The 15,207-nt window shown below is 44.8% G+C and overlaps 1 protein-coding gene across 1 annotated transcript; it reads left to right on the top strand.

Moving 5' to 3' along the window:
* The first annotated feature begins 1,631 nt into the window (after positions 1-1,631).
* On the top strand, positions 1,632-2,759 carry pou3f1 (POU class 3 homeobox 1). Its single transcript, XM_071535963.1, has one exon. The coding sequence runs from the start codon at positions 1,632-1,634 to the stop codon at positions 2,757-2,759; it is 1,128 nt and encodes a 375-aa protein (XP_071392064.1).
* The last annotated feature ends 12,448 nt before the right edge of the window (positions 2,760-15,207 follow it).

The raw sequence follows: 15,207 nt of genomic DNA, 5'->3' as shown, positions 1-15,207 counted from the left end.
AAACCTTCCAAAAAGCTCCTGTTTTAGAAGGAGTGGAACATGTGCCTGATTGCAGAGTTTTAGGCGAATGGAACGGGAGAGATGTAAGATTTGTTTAAAGCCCCGCATTTCCATTTAAGAACGTGATTGTGTTTGCAAAGATCCCTTTCAATCTTCGCATCTCCCCCCCTCTCTACCCCTCAGCGTCTCTGAGGCTGCTTTGCAATTCATAGAATTGGTAATTTGCTATTGGGACAAAACGTGAAGGGAAAAATAATCAGATCAACCGGGAGAGGTAGTGAGGAAGGAGCCAGGAGGAAGAAACACAGGGTTTCTCTCCAAGTTGCTGTTTAGTAAAATGCTTCGAGAGAAAAATGATATAAAAATATAGCCTATTTTATTTTCTTGAGTCAGTTAAAAAACAAATTTCCAAGGCTGAGAAAATTCTACAAATGCAAAACCAACTGAAGACAGCCTGGCAGGAATGATACAGTATCGTATGAAAATGAAATTAGATTGTCATATACTCTAGTTTTCTTTTCTCATAAATTATATATGATTATTATCAGATATGGTACTAAACCATGATAACGGCCATAGTAATTATTACGTTCAATGTCTCGTGCTCTATAGAATATATGGTGTCAGATATCTGTCACCACTGTCAACTATATGCACTGTGCGCGCGTGTGCGTCCATATGTAAAGTAAGTGTGTGTGTGTGTGTGTGTGTGTGTGTGTGTGTGTGTGTGCGTGTGTGTGTGTGCGCGCGCACGAGGTTAGAGAGAGAGAGAGAGAGAGAGAGAGAGAGAGAGAGAGAGAGAGAGAGAGCTTGGCCTATCATAACCAAGTGGGTGGTGATGATGAGATCATACAACATTGAAAATTACCGAGACAATACAAATAAATGACAAACGCGGAGGCTTTGATATAGAGCAAATGCTTTCAAATTTGTCACACATTTACAACAGCATTCATAGACACATCACGGCGCTTATTTACATGCCTCTCGTTGTGTGGGTGGTTGCAATTCTGGAGCATAGCGGTTTATAATCTATTTAAAATGAGTAGCGCTAGTCATCAGTGACCTATGATAAAGGTGGAGATGGGGTGGGGGGGATTTTTGTCACCCTTTCAAAAAGATCTCCGTACTCCCCCACGTGGTTATTTGTAAAACAACCCGTCCAAACCCAGGGAAACCTAATCATGCCCCGCTGCTCTGCAGCCCTATTCACCTTCCTTGGAGAGAGAATGGGAGAAAATATTTAAGGGCAGACAATTGCCAACAATAGGATCTGCGCGCAGAGACTCTCTTGGAGAGCAGAAAGGAAACTGAAACATTGGGCATATGCAACGAGAGCAGTATTGCTATAAAACACAAATAGACATTTAATAAATAGAACGTATGTTTTTCTGTAACATATGTGAGACAGGAGCTCTATCCATCCTGTGCGTAAAATGCGCTGTACCACGCTCTGAAACCCTGCGCCTATTGAATATGTCTCTAGTGGGCTTGAATCGGTGAGGAGCCAATACAAGCGGAGGGGAGGCGTGTCTTCGCTCTTCCCCAAGACCTCCCAGAGCAGGTTGTTGCGTTTTGGCTCTAAAGCCTGGAGACCTCCGAAGTACTCGTCAGTTTTCGAAGTCGGAGCCATGGCGACAACAGCTCAGTATATTCCGCGGAATAACTCCTTACCGTCCAACCCGCTCATGCATCCGGATTCGGATAGGATGCATCAGGGGACGACCTACAGAGAGGTGCAGAAAATGATGCACCACGAGTACTTGCAAGGGCTAGCGGCTACCAACACGGGACACCCGATGAGCCTGACGCACCACCAGTGGCTGCCCACCTCCAACACCGACTGGACCAGCGGCACCCACATCGGGCAGCAGGAGCACAAAGCCAGCGTGCAGGCGACCCGGGAGGACCTGAGCAGCGGCTTCCACCACAGATCTCACCTGGTGCACCAGCAGACGCAGAGTAGCCACCACGGCTCATGGGCGCCGACCACGACGCACCACCTATCCCCACTGTCCCCTGCATCCAACGGTCACCAGTCGCTGGTCTACTCGCAGCCTGGATACACGAACCTCAACGCGATGCTGAGTCCCCAGCCCGGCTCCCTGCACCATGGCATGCGGGACCCGCTCCACGACGATTCGGGCAGCCACGACAACCAGATGGAGTCGCCCCAGCAGGCGTTCAGCCACCACCAGGACCACTCGGACGAGGACGCGCCCAGCTCCGACGACCTGGAGCAGTTCGCCAAGCAGTTCAAGCAGCGGCGGATCAAACTGGGCTTTACGCAGGCGGACGTGGGCTTGGCCTTGGGCACCCTGTATGGAAACGTCTTTTCTCAGACCACTATCTGCAGGTTCGAGGCGTTGCAGCTCAGCTTCAAGAACATGTGCAAACTTAAGCCGCTCCTAAACAAGTGGCTGGAGGAGACAGACTCAAACACTGGCAGTCCAACCAATTTGGACAAGATTGCTGCGCAGGGCAGGAAACGAAAGAAGAGGACCTCGATTGAAGTAGGAGTGAAAGGGGCGCTGGAAAACCATTTCTTAAAATGCCCAAAGCCATCTGCTCATGAAATCACCACTTTAGCCGGCACTCTTCAGTTGGAAAAAGAGGTTGTCCGTGTTTGGTTTTGCAACAGAAGACAGAAAGAAAAAAGAATGACACCAGTGGGGGTCCCTCATCCGAATATGGAGGACGTATATTCTCAAGCAGAGACGCCTCCTCTACACCACACACTACAGAGTCCTGTGCAGTGACTGTTCATGAACAATCCGAGCATTTCCGAGGGGGGAAAGAAAAGGGAAAGGGACTATGGAGTTTACAGTATTTAAGTTTGGCTTTTGTTTTCCTGAGAGAAAAGAGACATGGAAAAGTTGGACAGAATGAGTTTTGTCTTTAGAATCCGGAGATCGTCATGTCCAACAAATAAGATGGCAAGAGGGAAAATGTTAAGAAAAAGAGAAAAAAAAAACATTCGCTATTACTGAATTGATTCCGTGCGCATTTAAAATGAAACAAAGATCTTTATTTACCAAAATTCTATGGAGGAGACATGCATATAAAGTAAATTTGATATCCCATGGCTGTTCAAATGGGGAGCAATTAAATGTGGCAAGTGAGGCCATCTCCTCCTGGTGTACCATGAACTGTTGGCGCTCACCAGTAAGAGGTGGTTGCCTGAAAATGATTAACACTGGAGATGAATAGCCTACATTGAATGAACATTTTGCTTTCCAGGCTTAAACTGATTAACCAGATTTCTAAATATTAGTCTATACTTTCTTTGTTATATTAAGTGTGATGTTTTGGTTTGGAAATACTTAAACTTCAGTGTCTCTCTTACAGCAAACAGTGTCTATTATTTCTTTCATTATTTGCTATGTACTGTAACTCATCAGAACAGCCTCCTATTTACCTTTTATGTTGACTCAGTGGCCGGAGGAGTTGGTGGTGGAAAGGTGATGGAAAAATTATGGCACCCGAAGACGAAAATACTCACAATTAACGTCAGATACATTTCAAATAGTGTCGAATGCAACAGGACATCCAAGTTCTGACAGCCTTAAAAATATTCAAAGCTTTGCAGCTGACCACGTCGAAAATTTGCAGACAGCAACAGACGCTAAAAGGGCAATATGGATTCTAAACACGTATTTTTATTGTCGTTTTCTTTTGTTTGTTTTCTTTTTGAGGGGGGGTGTTTGTTTTAAAATTATTGTTTTTTGCATGGAGCACTTAATCTTTCGTTGATATTATTATTGCAATTTTATATTTGTTCATAAAATTGTGAGTGGAGCTGATTTCAATAGGCTTATACACAATAAATCCATGTTTACAGGTTCCTGGTATCACCACAGCGCTGTCAGCTTACACTGCTTACTGCCTATTAGCCTGTTCTATTCCAAACACACGTTAAAAGAGAGATTGGTCAAATACGAAATGAAAAGTAATATCTCAGGTAACTTCAGTGCCCCATGTCGGAATATCACGCTGTACACTCTTATTTTTTTGACTCTGTGTTTTCATAAGTTTTGATCTATCTGTAGAAAGAAACAGCAACACCGTTTCCTTTGTCCCATATCCATTGTATTATATTAAAACGCTGTATTCGGAGAAAAGAAAATAATTCCTTAACGAGGAGCGATGAAGGGACTTGCTTTAGATATATTTATTTTTTTCTGATCTGAAAGGAAAACTGATAAACTCGTGCGTTGTGTGTCATTTCTCAATGTTGGACAGTCCAAAAGCCTACAGCAGTGCTATTCAATACAGATGAGGGAAACAAGTTTTTTCAAGAAAAAAATAATAAAAAAAAGATTTTAGAGAAAATGTTGCCAGGATTATTTCCGATATGTAAATATGTCCAATATGTAAACTTGTATTTGTTCTGAGATATTGTTTTGTTTTTGTTTCTTTCCGGGCAGTTTTGTACACTTACTAATTCCAAGAAGATATTTTAATATGATTTCATTTATGAATCTGACCATTTATATATATATTTATTTCTTAAATGTGTTTGGAGCTTTTTGTTTGGCTCTGTTAATGGTTATGTTGCAGTGGATTTCAATATGTTTTTTTGTTTACTACATTGGTTGTATGTTGATTGCTAAATGTAGACTGCAAAGTCACATTTATATTTATGTTATAGTAATATTTTATTACTTACATAAAACATATATACAAGAAAAGGTCTTTTGTCTTCATTAAGATCCAAACCACTCGTCCTTTGTTGCTGACTATTGTATCACCACCAGGCAAACAAGATAAACATGAGCATAATGTTTAAGGCTATTCAGTATACTGAACACCGTGAAGTGGTGAGCACAACACGTGTTCGGGTTAAAGCAGTGTTTCGTTATGTAATAGGGGTTCGTTTAAAATCAGACGCTGTGTACATGTGCTGTTAAGGGGGATAGACAACAGTATTTTACCTCAGGCATTCCGTATTAAGTTCACACAATCTCTGACGTTGTTCACATCTTTGTGTAATCGCAGTATTAAATTGTGCAATATTAATACGAATTTATTGTCTTTTCATTGACTGAAGACTATTATTATTATTGTTATTATAATTATTATTATAGGCAGCAGCATCAGCATCAGCATCATCCATGACTTATTTATTTCGAGTAAATAGGCCACAATCTCTCTCTCACTGCTCACTGTAACAGCCTACCTAAACCATACTGAAAAAGCGTTTGTAAAAAGCGTTGATTTAGGCTATTTACCTTACATAAACCGCACTTCGTCACTTGTCTTGTTTTAAGCATCCAAAAGGCAACGTGACAAATCTTTGATCTGAGACAGAAGAGCCTGGAGGGAAAAATCAGCCTCTTTTCCAAAGAGAGAGAGGGGGGGAAAAAACACATCAACTCAAACAGTAGGTGCTAAAGTTGAATAAGCGTAAAGATACATTTACATGTCACATATTTCAACATTTTGTTTACCGAAATAATTATCCCTTTTTCCTAAATCATCATAGATTAAATGCAGCCCAATAAAAGCAGTTCAGGCCCTTCTGTCTTCCCATTATCACAGGCCACAGCGGCCAGTGCAGCAGTCCCTTTATAACACATTTACGTGTATAAATAAGACCAGGATACTGTATATTGCTTTGGTTTCGTGGATGAATACTTTCCCAGCGCTGATGATTTTTTTTTGTCTTCCACGGTCTCGTTTATAAATTGCGAAAATCGCCATAAAAAGGCAACAGTGGACAGATCCACAACAGCAGTAATATTCCGCCTTCTTAAGGATAGTTTACAATTTTCAGAGAGTTGAGATTTGTTGAAGAAACTTATTTATCTTTAACTTCCACTGCTGTCGCCTTATTTATCTGAGACAGGCTATTTCAAAATAGTTATAAGCTGCACATCTCATCATATTGGAAGAATTATTTAACTACAATGGCAATGATTCTCAATGAAAGTGTACCGTAATCATTTAATACGAATAAAAAGAATACACAAGGTTCCCTGTGTCACATCTCTCTAATTCAAAGTTGGAAGTAGTATTCAGTCTCTGAATAAAACACTTTTTCTATCGAGGTGTCACACTTTGGAAACAGACAACAACACATCTTACGTGGTTGTTATTAATTTCGCACACATCTACAAATTTCTCCATACTATAAAAAAGCAATATGCATCAAGATTTTCCTTCCCTTGTGCGTAATTCTATTTTTCAAAGAGGGGTTTGTGTGCGTCCGTTGTACAGCCGTGTTATGCGTTCAAAAACTTGATCACAACAAAAGATGGACACAGAAATAAGCCAGATGACACATTTTAATAGTACGTTCTTTTTTTTGCGCTGCTATAAGGTGAATAAAAAAGTGTCTTTGCAGTGGAGGAACTGGCCAAACTGTGGAAGATGAGGCCAAATTAGGCTTGGTCAGAGGAAGCCGCTTCCCTGAGAACAGCGAGCCACAAGCGCCCCCAGCCGGCACAACTAGGATGGTACAGTATGAAAGCTCTACCTCAGTCAAAGATTTATGAAAAAAAAGTAATAATTTTACCTGTGCGTGCGTGTGTGTGTGTGTGTGTGTGTGTGTGTGTGTGTGTGTGTGTGTGTGTGTGTGTGTGTGTGTGTGTGTGTGTGAAGCAGCAAAGTAATCCGACTTGCTCAATCAGCCTACACCTTTGCATCAGTTTGTAATGGGGACCAAGGCCTTGCAACGGCACACAAAGCCAATTCAATGTTTTCCTTTCATTTTTTTTTTATCATTCCAGTGCATTTTTCACTCACCCAAACACATACACAGAAAGAGAGAGCATGAGAAGTAGCCAAGCTTGGACTTGGATGCAGCTGTAGTCGCCAGGAGTGGAATGTAAATCAGAACATATTGGAAGGTCCGTGCAACATAATGTGACTGATTGAATCGTACTAATCCTCCATTTGCCATTTGTGTTTTCATGAACATCATCAGCAATGCATGCTTCCTGATCCTTTGCTTGTACAAGAGGTCATTTAAGCCAGTTCATCATCATATTGTCCATGTAAATAAGGTGCTATTTGATGCTTTTCTTTTCAAGTTTCAGCGGCCTTGGCAGTTAAAGAGACTCAAAACCTCTCCAAAATTTGCTACAAAGCTTAGAACAGTTCAGTGGGTAAGAGGGACAATTTTTAGCTGTAGTATATTGGCTTGCATCATGTGAGGTCATGAGGAATTGAGGCCAGAATAGTCAAGATATTAATGAATAAACCTCATATGAGGTGGACTGTACTGCAGGAGTTTAGCTGTTGTTTCTGTTAAGTAGTTTAAGTGCACAAGAACACCGGCATCCATCTCTTCACTGCTGCAGTGCCAAGCAGAGAGGCAACAGGTCCCTTTTTTTTTTATTCAGTATGACTCAGTCAGGGATCAAACTTCCAAGCATCAGGGCAGACACACCACATATTATTTCTGATGGCACGCAATCGTGATTCTTTATTCTGTATCATACTGGGGAGTACAACCTCCAGTATGCTGATAAATCAATCATACATGAGGGGAACTCAACGCAAGACAGACAAACCCAACTGTTTGACCCGTGAAACTCGGAGGTTCACCCCGTTCCCCCATCCACCCTCTTTCTTCCTCAGCAGGCTGCTCTCCTATACTGAGTGGGCCCTTGGCAGCACTGGCGGAGGAGCTGCAGCCTCAGTATTGCCCGGGCGCTTGTGCACACCAATGCCTCCTTCATCAGGGAAGTATCATCACACACAGGAGATGTGGATTAGCGATGATTAGCAGGGATTATGGCTGGTTAATGGTGGGAAAATACATTAGGAACCATCGGCTCCGGGAGGGGGTGGGGATTTCACTCACGCTAGCGGATTTGCATTGATCCACAGCAAATGAATGGGGATTAGCAGCATCTAGCTATCTGCCAACAGATAAATAACATTAAGCGTATTATACGCCAGCGCCTGTTATTAATGACATTACAAACACCACTACAATGCTGGCAATTATGGAAATAATGGGAGCGGCTGAATAATGTACTTGGTTGGGATTCTCCAGATCATCCTTGTGTGTCGAGACGCGGGGTGATGCTGGAGAGCCATGCTGCTGATAGGCAGAGAGAGAAGCACACGGCTTTCACTTCCTCAGCTTGACAGACGAGAAGCTCAGAGAGAGAATGTGAAAAAATTTGATGTATCATACACTATGCCAATAACTTACAATTGGCTCTGAAATAAAGCTCACCTTTAATAATAATAAGCGCACCTGATTTTCTGGCAGGCAATGGTATAGTTTGACCAGAGCGATATTGAAATATGATTGACATTGATTTAATCGCATAGAGAGGGCATCTATATATCCAGTGCATAGTGATATTGTGTAGGTGGAGGGTGGAGGAGGAAAAGAAGTGCTCATTCCATCATCTAACCCACATTCTTGACCTGACAGGTGAAAGAGCCTGTAGCTTTCTTAGTCTCTATTTCTCCCTCTTCCTCCAGCTGAGTTCTCTTCTCCTCTTTTTACCGTTTATGTAATAAATACTCCACTCCCACAGTGAGCGGCAGGGAGAGGGGGGATGGGGACTGGAAAAAGAACGGAATAATGCATTTTTTCATCAAAAATTCCTTCTCTTCCCCTACCTCAAGGTTTCCTCCTCTGAGCCACTTGAAAGATGGGCAACAATATGGCCACACAGTGAACACCTAGTTACCATATGAAACGCTCCAGCAGTGAACTGGAGGAGAGGGAGAGGGGAGAGGAGAAGTCTTGTGTTATTTATGATACCGGGCCTTGTAGCTATATGGGTTCCCCCTTCATGTCTACTCCGAGGTATAGCCCCCATATGCGAAGGGGTATAAGTGCGGCTTTAGAAAGTTCCTCTCCCCTCCTCTCTGCATCTCTTTGCTCCTCACTTGGAGGTTTTGAAGAAGAGAAGTGGCCCGTCTCCCTCTTTCATGGCTTTGAGGGGTCCTTTATACCGCCTCAGGTGTCTGTCAGTGTGACTAACAGTTCTGAGAGTGGAGAACTAATATCTCAGGCACTTGCCTTCAGGCAGCTGCTCATAGATGTTACTGTTGGTGGTACACAATCGGAAGAAAGTCGTACTTTAGAGGCATTCAATGGCAGCAATCACGACTGATTCAGTAAAGTGGTTGGTATGAAACAATGACTGTGTCAACCTTAGCAGGTGATACAAGGCTGCGGGACGGGCCAGATAAATGCAATCATCTATACTGCACATGCTGCCTTCTCTGTTATGGTATTTGTGCAAGAAGGTTGCAAAAAGTCCAAGGAAAGCTGTATTGATGGTGGAATACACTAAACAAAGAGCAGTAATAATAATGTTTTTTTTCCCCTTCAGGACCTTACATCACATCTGCACTCACTCACTGCTGCTAAGGAGGCCTTTTAGACTGCTGCACAAGGTTGCAAATTTAATTGTTGCCTTTAAAAAGCCACGCTATTCCCATGTTAAAGGTTGTCCCCTCACTTCACCTTCAAACCTGGCTTTTGTCAACTGTAGCGAAGGCGTTGCAATTCTTCCTGACTTTAATAATCAGGTTTACTGCAGAGAAGAGGAGGAGAAAAGAAGACAAGGCCTCACAGTAAAGAGACATGCACCGGTAAACAATAGGAAGGTCATCTGGGCGCTGAGATGTTCAGGGCCTTACCTACCATCAAGGATCTTTGAAAAAACCCAAACAAAAACATGGCTATTCAGAGTTTTCAAATGTATAGGCACAGCATTCTGCACAGAGAGAATATCTTTCTGTGCAGCCTAAGCAGCTCTATAGTTTTCTTAAGAAGACATATGGACCATCTAGTAAATGCAAAGTATTCTTGCACAAATACACAACGATGATTTAGAGGTCTTCTTGGCAGTACAAAAGTAACTGAGGAAGTTCCAACACTGCTCTACACTGTTTGTGTGCCAGCCCTATAATCTAAACCCAAACAATCTTCTTTGCTGTTGTCCTTTACACATCACTGCTCGATCAAGTTATGCACACTGGAATGGATATCATATTGTGAACCCCTGCAAATTGGAACTGGACATTAAACAGATCATCAAAGATGATCCCGCTGCCCCCGACAGTCGGCTTTGCCCTGCGATGCTGAGTTCAAAGGACGAAGATCGGCGGGCAAATGAGTGCTGTTGCACACCACACAGTCAACCGAAACAACAACAAAGATGAGGCTGACGGAAATAAATAAATAAAGAGGGAGGAGAGAGGAAAAAATAAGGGAAGGGGCGGGGGGTTGGTGGGGGGGTGGGAGAAGGGGAAAGAGACGCAGCGCAGAGATGAAATGGAGACCTGCCGCTGCGCTCAAGGACACCGCGTGCCACTCTGTAATTAGAAATGTACACAGATGATTTGGATGCAGCGATATGATTAGGCAAAGCAGTCCCCAGTCTTAGGCCTAATCAGCTCACTTCTGAGAGATACTCCAAGACTGGTGGTGGTGGCGGTGTGTGTGTGTGTGTGTGTGTGTGTGTGTGTGTGTGTGTGTGTGTGTGTATCTGTGTGTGTGTAGGAGGAAGGGGGGGACTGATGGAGGGAGTGGTACACACTACTAGGCATCTCTCCCCTCACTACAAACTCTGGGGGGGTACGCCAGAGACACAGGCATACAGACAGTCAGAAAGTTAGACATGTAGAGACAGATAGAAAAACAGAGGGGAGAGACATAGAGAGAAAGGGGGGTACAACAGTATTATATACAGTGTGATAAGCAGACACGTGAAAATGCATACACATAGGCAAGATCTGTTCATGATGAGCATGAGGGCCACCGTGCAGAGACTGGGGAGCTAGTACTGTATGTACTGTACGTATTATGAGCCCCTGGTGCTGAGCCAGTGTCAAAGACTGGCAATGATGAAAACACACGGTAAAGGAGAGGAACAGAGGGTGCAGTATGCAGGAAACTGATTGGCATGATGAAGGATAAGATTGGGAAGAGACAGAGAAAAAAGAGAGAGCGAGAGAAAGGGAGGCAGAGGAAAGAGCAGAGTGAGAGAAGTTGGCAGAAGTCCTCATAAAATACATACATATAGACAAGTGTAGTTAGTGAACACTATACTTGACTTGTGCCACTGGAGGTAGGATTCAATAATGTGAAAGAAAAGATACAGTTCCCCTGATTCACTGTTCCGCTGTGAGTCAGCTTTTGGGTCAAACTTCAAACCAATGTTTTGAAAGCGGCACATTTTGAGATCAGCTCAAGAAGAATCAAACAATAACACCTACAACCCACCACATATGTGCCCCGGAGCTGGAGGCAGGGACATGCACAAAAGAGGCGATGGTCTACAAAGACCCGAGTAATGAGCGGAGGCCAATTAAAAAGAGCTGCTCCCTCCTCCTCATCTTCCACCTCCCTTTCTTGCTCTATCCCCTCCTTCTGCCTCTCCTCCTCCAGTGGCTTGTTATCGATCACCTTTAACCCCGTCTCTCAGTGGTGTCAAAACTACCATTTAGGCTCATCCCCAGGGCTGAGAGTGTGTCGATCGCACCCTGCCCCATAAATCATTACTGGGAGGAGGGCTTGGGAGGGTCTGGCCTGCCTGAAGCGCAGAGGGAAGGCCTGACATTCACAGACACAGCTTAGCCCAGCCCACCCCCATGCCCCCAGGGGTCAAGGGTCATCGATGGTCCCATGGATTAGCACCCAGACGCCCCCGCCAGCCCTGGTACCCCGGCCACCCCACCTCCGTTCTCCCATAGGCCCAGCGGTGGCACCCTTTTGATTTTTAAATAAGACAAAAGGTCAGGTGGTGTCTTGCCCTGCTCTCCCTCCTAATATGTGACAGTTCCTCTTTATTCATGACTGATCCTAATTTCTGTCCTATCGCTGCAAACTGAATGAAGGATGAGAAAAGTTTTAGGGAAGACAGAAAGGGAAGTTCACAGAATGATACGGTTGAGAGGATTTGTCACTAGTGTGAATGACTGGTCCTGTGGGCTATATCGTTGTTGCACTGTCTATCTCTTTGGCTATCTATGTTCGCCCCATGCAAACTCCCCTTTACCTCCTCCCGGGCTGGAGGCGCCTCATCGCCTCAGTACACGGCTGCACATCAGCCAGATGCCACATCCGCCCACAGCCCTCCTCCCCATCCATCCATCCATCCCCTTCTTCCCCTCTCCCTCCACTTTCACCCTTTCTTTCCAAAAGCAGCACGTGGGACCAATCCAGTCCAGTGCTTTTAGTGTGGCCGCAAGACAAGCTCCCCCCCCCATCTCTTCTCTCTCTCTCTCTCTCTCTGCCTCTCTCCTTTTTCTCTCTGTCTCTCTCCATCCACCTGTTGCTGTCTCCGCAGTGGTCAGGCTAGGTGACCCCTCCTCAGTCACAGCCGAGGGGCCAGGGGATGAGGGGATGATGGGTAGAGGTGACAGGTCTTTTGTTGGGGTAAAGACTCAGGACCCATGGGTAGGCAGAAAGAGGAAGGGGTGGATGGGGGGGGGGGTCTCTCACTCTCCTCAAGCCAGACTCCTTCATATCCCACTGGTTGATAGGAAGCTGGTTCTTTATTCTGTGCTTTTTGTAGTTCTTCTATATTAGTCAGCATAACAAGAAACACAGGTACATATTCACTTCCACATTCACTTCCATTCAAATATGATTGATGTGGCTGTGTAATGTGGTTTTGGCATAACAGAGTGAAATACATGTGATCACACCCTCAGTCCAATCAGCTTGTTTCACTAGTTTACACATGGAGATGAAAGGTGATCCATTGATGTCGAGGGGGGGATGGTGGCGAAACGGAGCAGTGGGTATGGATTTGGTACCCATTGTTGGGGGTGTTGGGGGGCTCCCATGTGCCTCTCCACCCACGCGACCCCACCCACCTCTCCCCTGTGGGACAGCCCAGCCAGGGGGTGTAGGCGTGGGACAGGACAGGCCATCTCCAAGGGGATTAATTGGTGTGGCACCTCTTTGGTGCGCATGGCCACAGCAATTAAATGGTGGCCCTAGGCCCTCGGTTTGCCATTACCAGACCCAATGACAAAGCAGCAAATTGGGCCTTTCTCTCAATGTGTGCCCACATATGTGCACATATGCTAGAGATGAGTTGTGTGTGTGTGTGTGTGTGTGTGTGTGTGTGTGTGACGGCTGAAGGTGCATTATGAGGTATGTATATAGGGGAAAGGGACCACGGGGAGCACCAAGACGTAAGGAATGAAGAGAGACAAGGGGGAGTGGAGATTGTAAAGATATACATTCTTAAAAAAAGCAGGATATATCTTCAGTATGTGCTGTGTGTGAGTATGTCTGTGTGTGTATATGTGTGCATGTGTGTCTGCACTCGCATTTGTATGTGCCATGTGCAGAGTATAAGGAGGGTTTGGTGACTTTCATATCTCTCCCACTGTCTCTCCCACTCCCTGCAGCCGTCAATTAGTGGGCCAGGGTTTGTGAAGGCCCTGTGCTCTTTCACACAGGTCTTTGTTGCCTCTCTCTCTCTCTCTCTCTCTCTCTCTCTCTCTCTCTCTCTCTTTCTCTCTCTCTCTCTCTCCCTCCCTCTCTCTCTGTCTCTCTCTCTACCTCTCTCTCTCTCTCTCTCTCTCTCTCTCTCTCTCTCTCTCTGTCTCCCCAGTGTTTGAAGATTGAGATAAGACACAAGGCAGGTTACTGTAGCTCCTCTCTGGGGTGTTGGCTGCTGTCTGCCCCTCTGTAAGCCTGCCTGGGTTTAGAGGGCCCGAAGCAGGAGACCGGGCTGAGGCTCAGTCCAAAGAGCCTTCAAACACAGGAGGGAAAACACAGGCCTGGCCATGGAGAGCAAACCTCCCTCAGAGAGGAGCGACTCTGTCAGATACGCACATATAGCTTCGAACAATACAGAAAAATTGAATGAAGTCCCTGAGATGTGTATGTATATGGTGCATGTGCCATACATGGTGGCGGTGCTGGTCGTGGTGATGTCGAGGATGAGGAGGGGAAGAAGGTGCAGGAGGTGGAAGAGAAAGAAAAGGCGGAGGAGGAGGAGAGAGAGAGAAGGAGGAGAAGAAGAAGGATGAGGAGAAGAAGGAGCAGGAGAAGGAAAAGGAAAAGGAGGGGAAGGAGAAGGTAAAGGAAAACAAGGAGAAGGAGAAGGACAGGGAGGTGGATGCAGAGGAGAAGGTGGAGAAGGATGAAGAGAAAGAAGGAGAAGTAGGAGGAGAAAGAAAAGGAGAAGGATAGGGAAGCGGATGATGGGAAGGAAGAAAAGGAAGAGGAGGAGAAGGAAAAGGAGGAGGGCGAGAAGAATGAATAGGAGAAAGAAAAGGAGAAAGAGGAGCAGGAGAAGGAAAAGGAAAAAGATGAGGAGGAGAAGGAAAATGAAGAGAGGGGAGATAAGGAGGAGGATGAAGAGGATAAGGAGAGGTAGAATGAAAGGAGGAGAATGAAGAGGAGGAGAAAGAGTAGACAGGTATACATTGACAACAATGAATCTAAAAACACTCCATAATTTCTTTACATCTGTCTCTCTCCTTTTACCCTGCACAGTTTCCTATCTGTTGTCCAGGCTAAGCAGCTGTTTTCCCTACACTAAGGCTGACCCAGACAGTCTAACACTCTCAACAAAAAGGGTTCTGTATGGTACCAGTGTGGGGTTGCTTTGACTTGTACAATAGCAAAGCCCTTTTGGGGACTATTAAAATGTCATGTTGAAAAGGTTCCCTGAAGCGCTGCGGGCAAATGGTTCTATATGGAAACTTCATGTGCTAATATATAGAATGTCCCAAATCAGGTGTAATAAAATAACAGTTTTCAGAACCACTACTACTCTGATTTATCTGCTTTTAGACAGCATGGTGAAGACTTAACAGTCGATAGAGTCCGAGCCAGTTTGAAACCATGATCTAAACCAAGCTAGAAGACAACCTCACCATAAAACTGTGACGCTACTTTTGAACCATCAATGTCCAAACCACTGAAGAGCCATTCCAGGTGCTACATGGAACCACTCATGGCTCCATTTAGAGGTTCAAGTGGTTTAGCAAATAGTGATTCTTCTACAAAATACCATTTAGCCCAGAAAGAACCTCTAAAGAAGCCTTTTTTTTTCTTAGAGTGCAGACAACTTATGTTTAATAAGGGCCAGACATGTCCACCCCCAACCATCCAGCGGCCCAGCCTATTCAGCCCTCCACCCCAGCCCAGAGCTCTAGACACTGGGCCAGAGAGAGGCGTGAAGAAGGGGGCCAGACTGCTAACCATCCATCACATCCGTCTGACCCGCCCCGCAGTGCTGAAAAGACCACGGTTAT

The sequence above is a fragment of the Centroberyx affinis genome, unplaced genomic scaffold (genome assembly GCF_046629955.1).
Source record: "Centroberyx affinis isolate AG114_WGS23_722 - 3 ecotype Tasmania unplaced genomic scaffold, CSIRO-AGI_Caff_v1 ptg002802l_1, whole genome shotgun sequence".
Taxonomy (NCBI): Eukaryota; Metazoa; Chordata; class Actinopteri; order Beryciformes; family Berycidae; genus Centroberyx; species Centroberyx affinis.
Note: the sequence above shows the minus strand (reverse complement) of the source record. Positions and strands in the feature narration are given on the sequence as shown.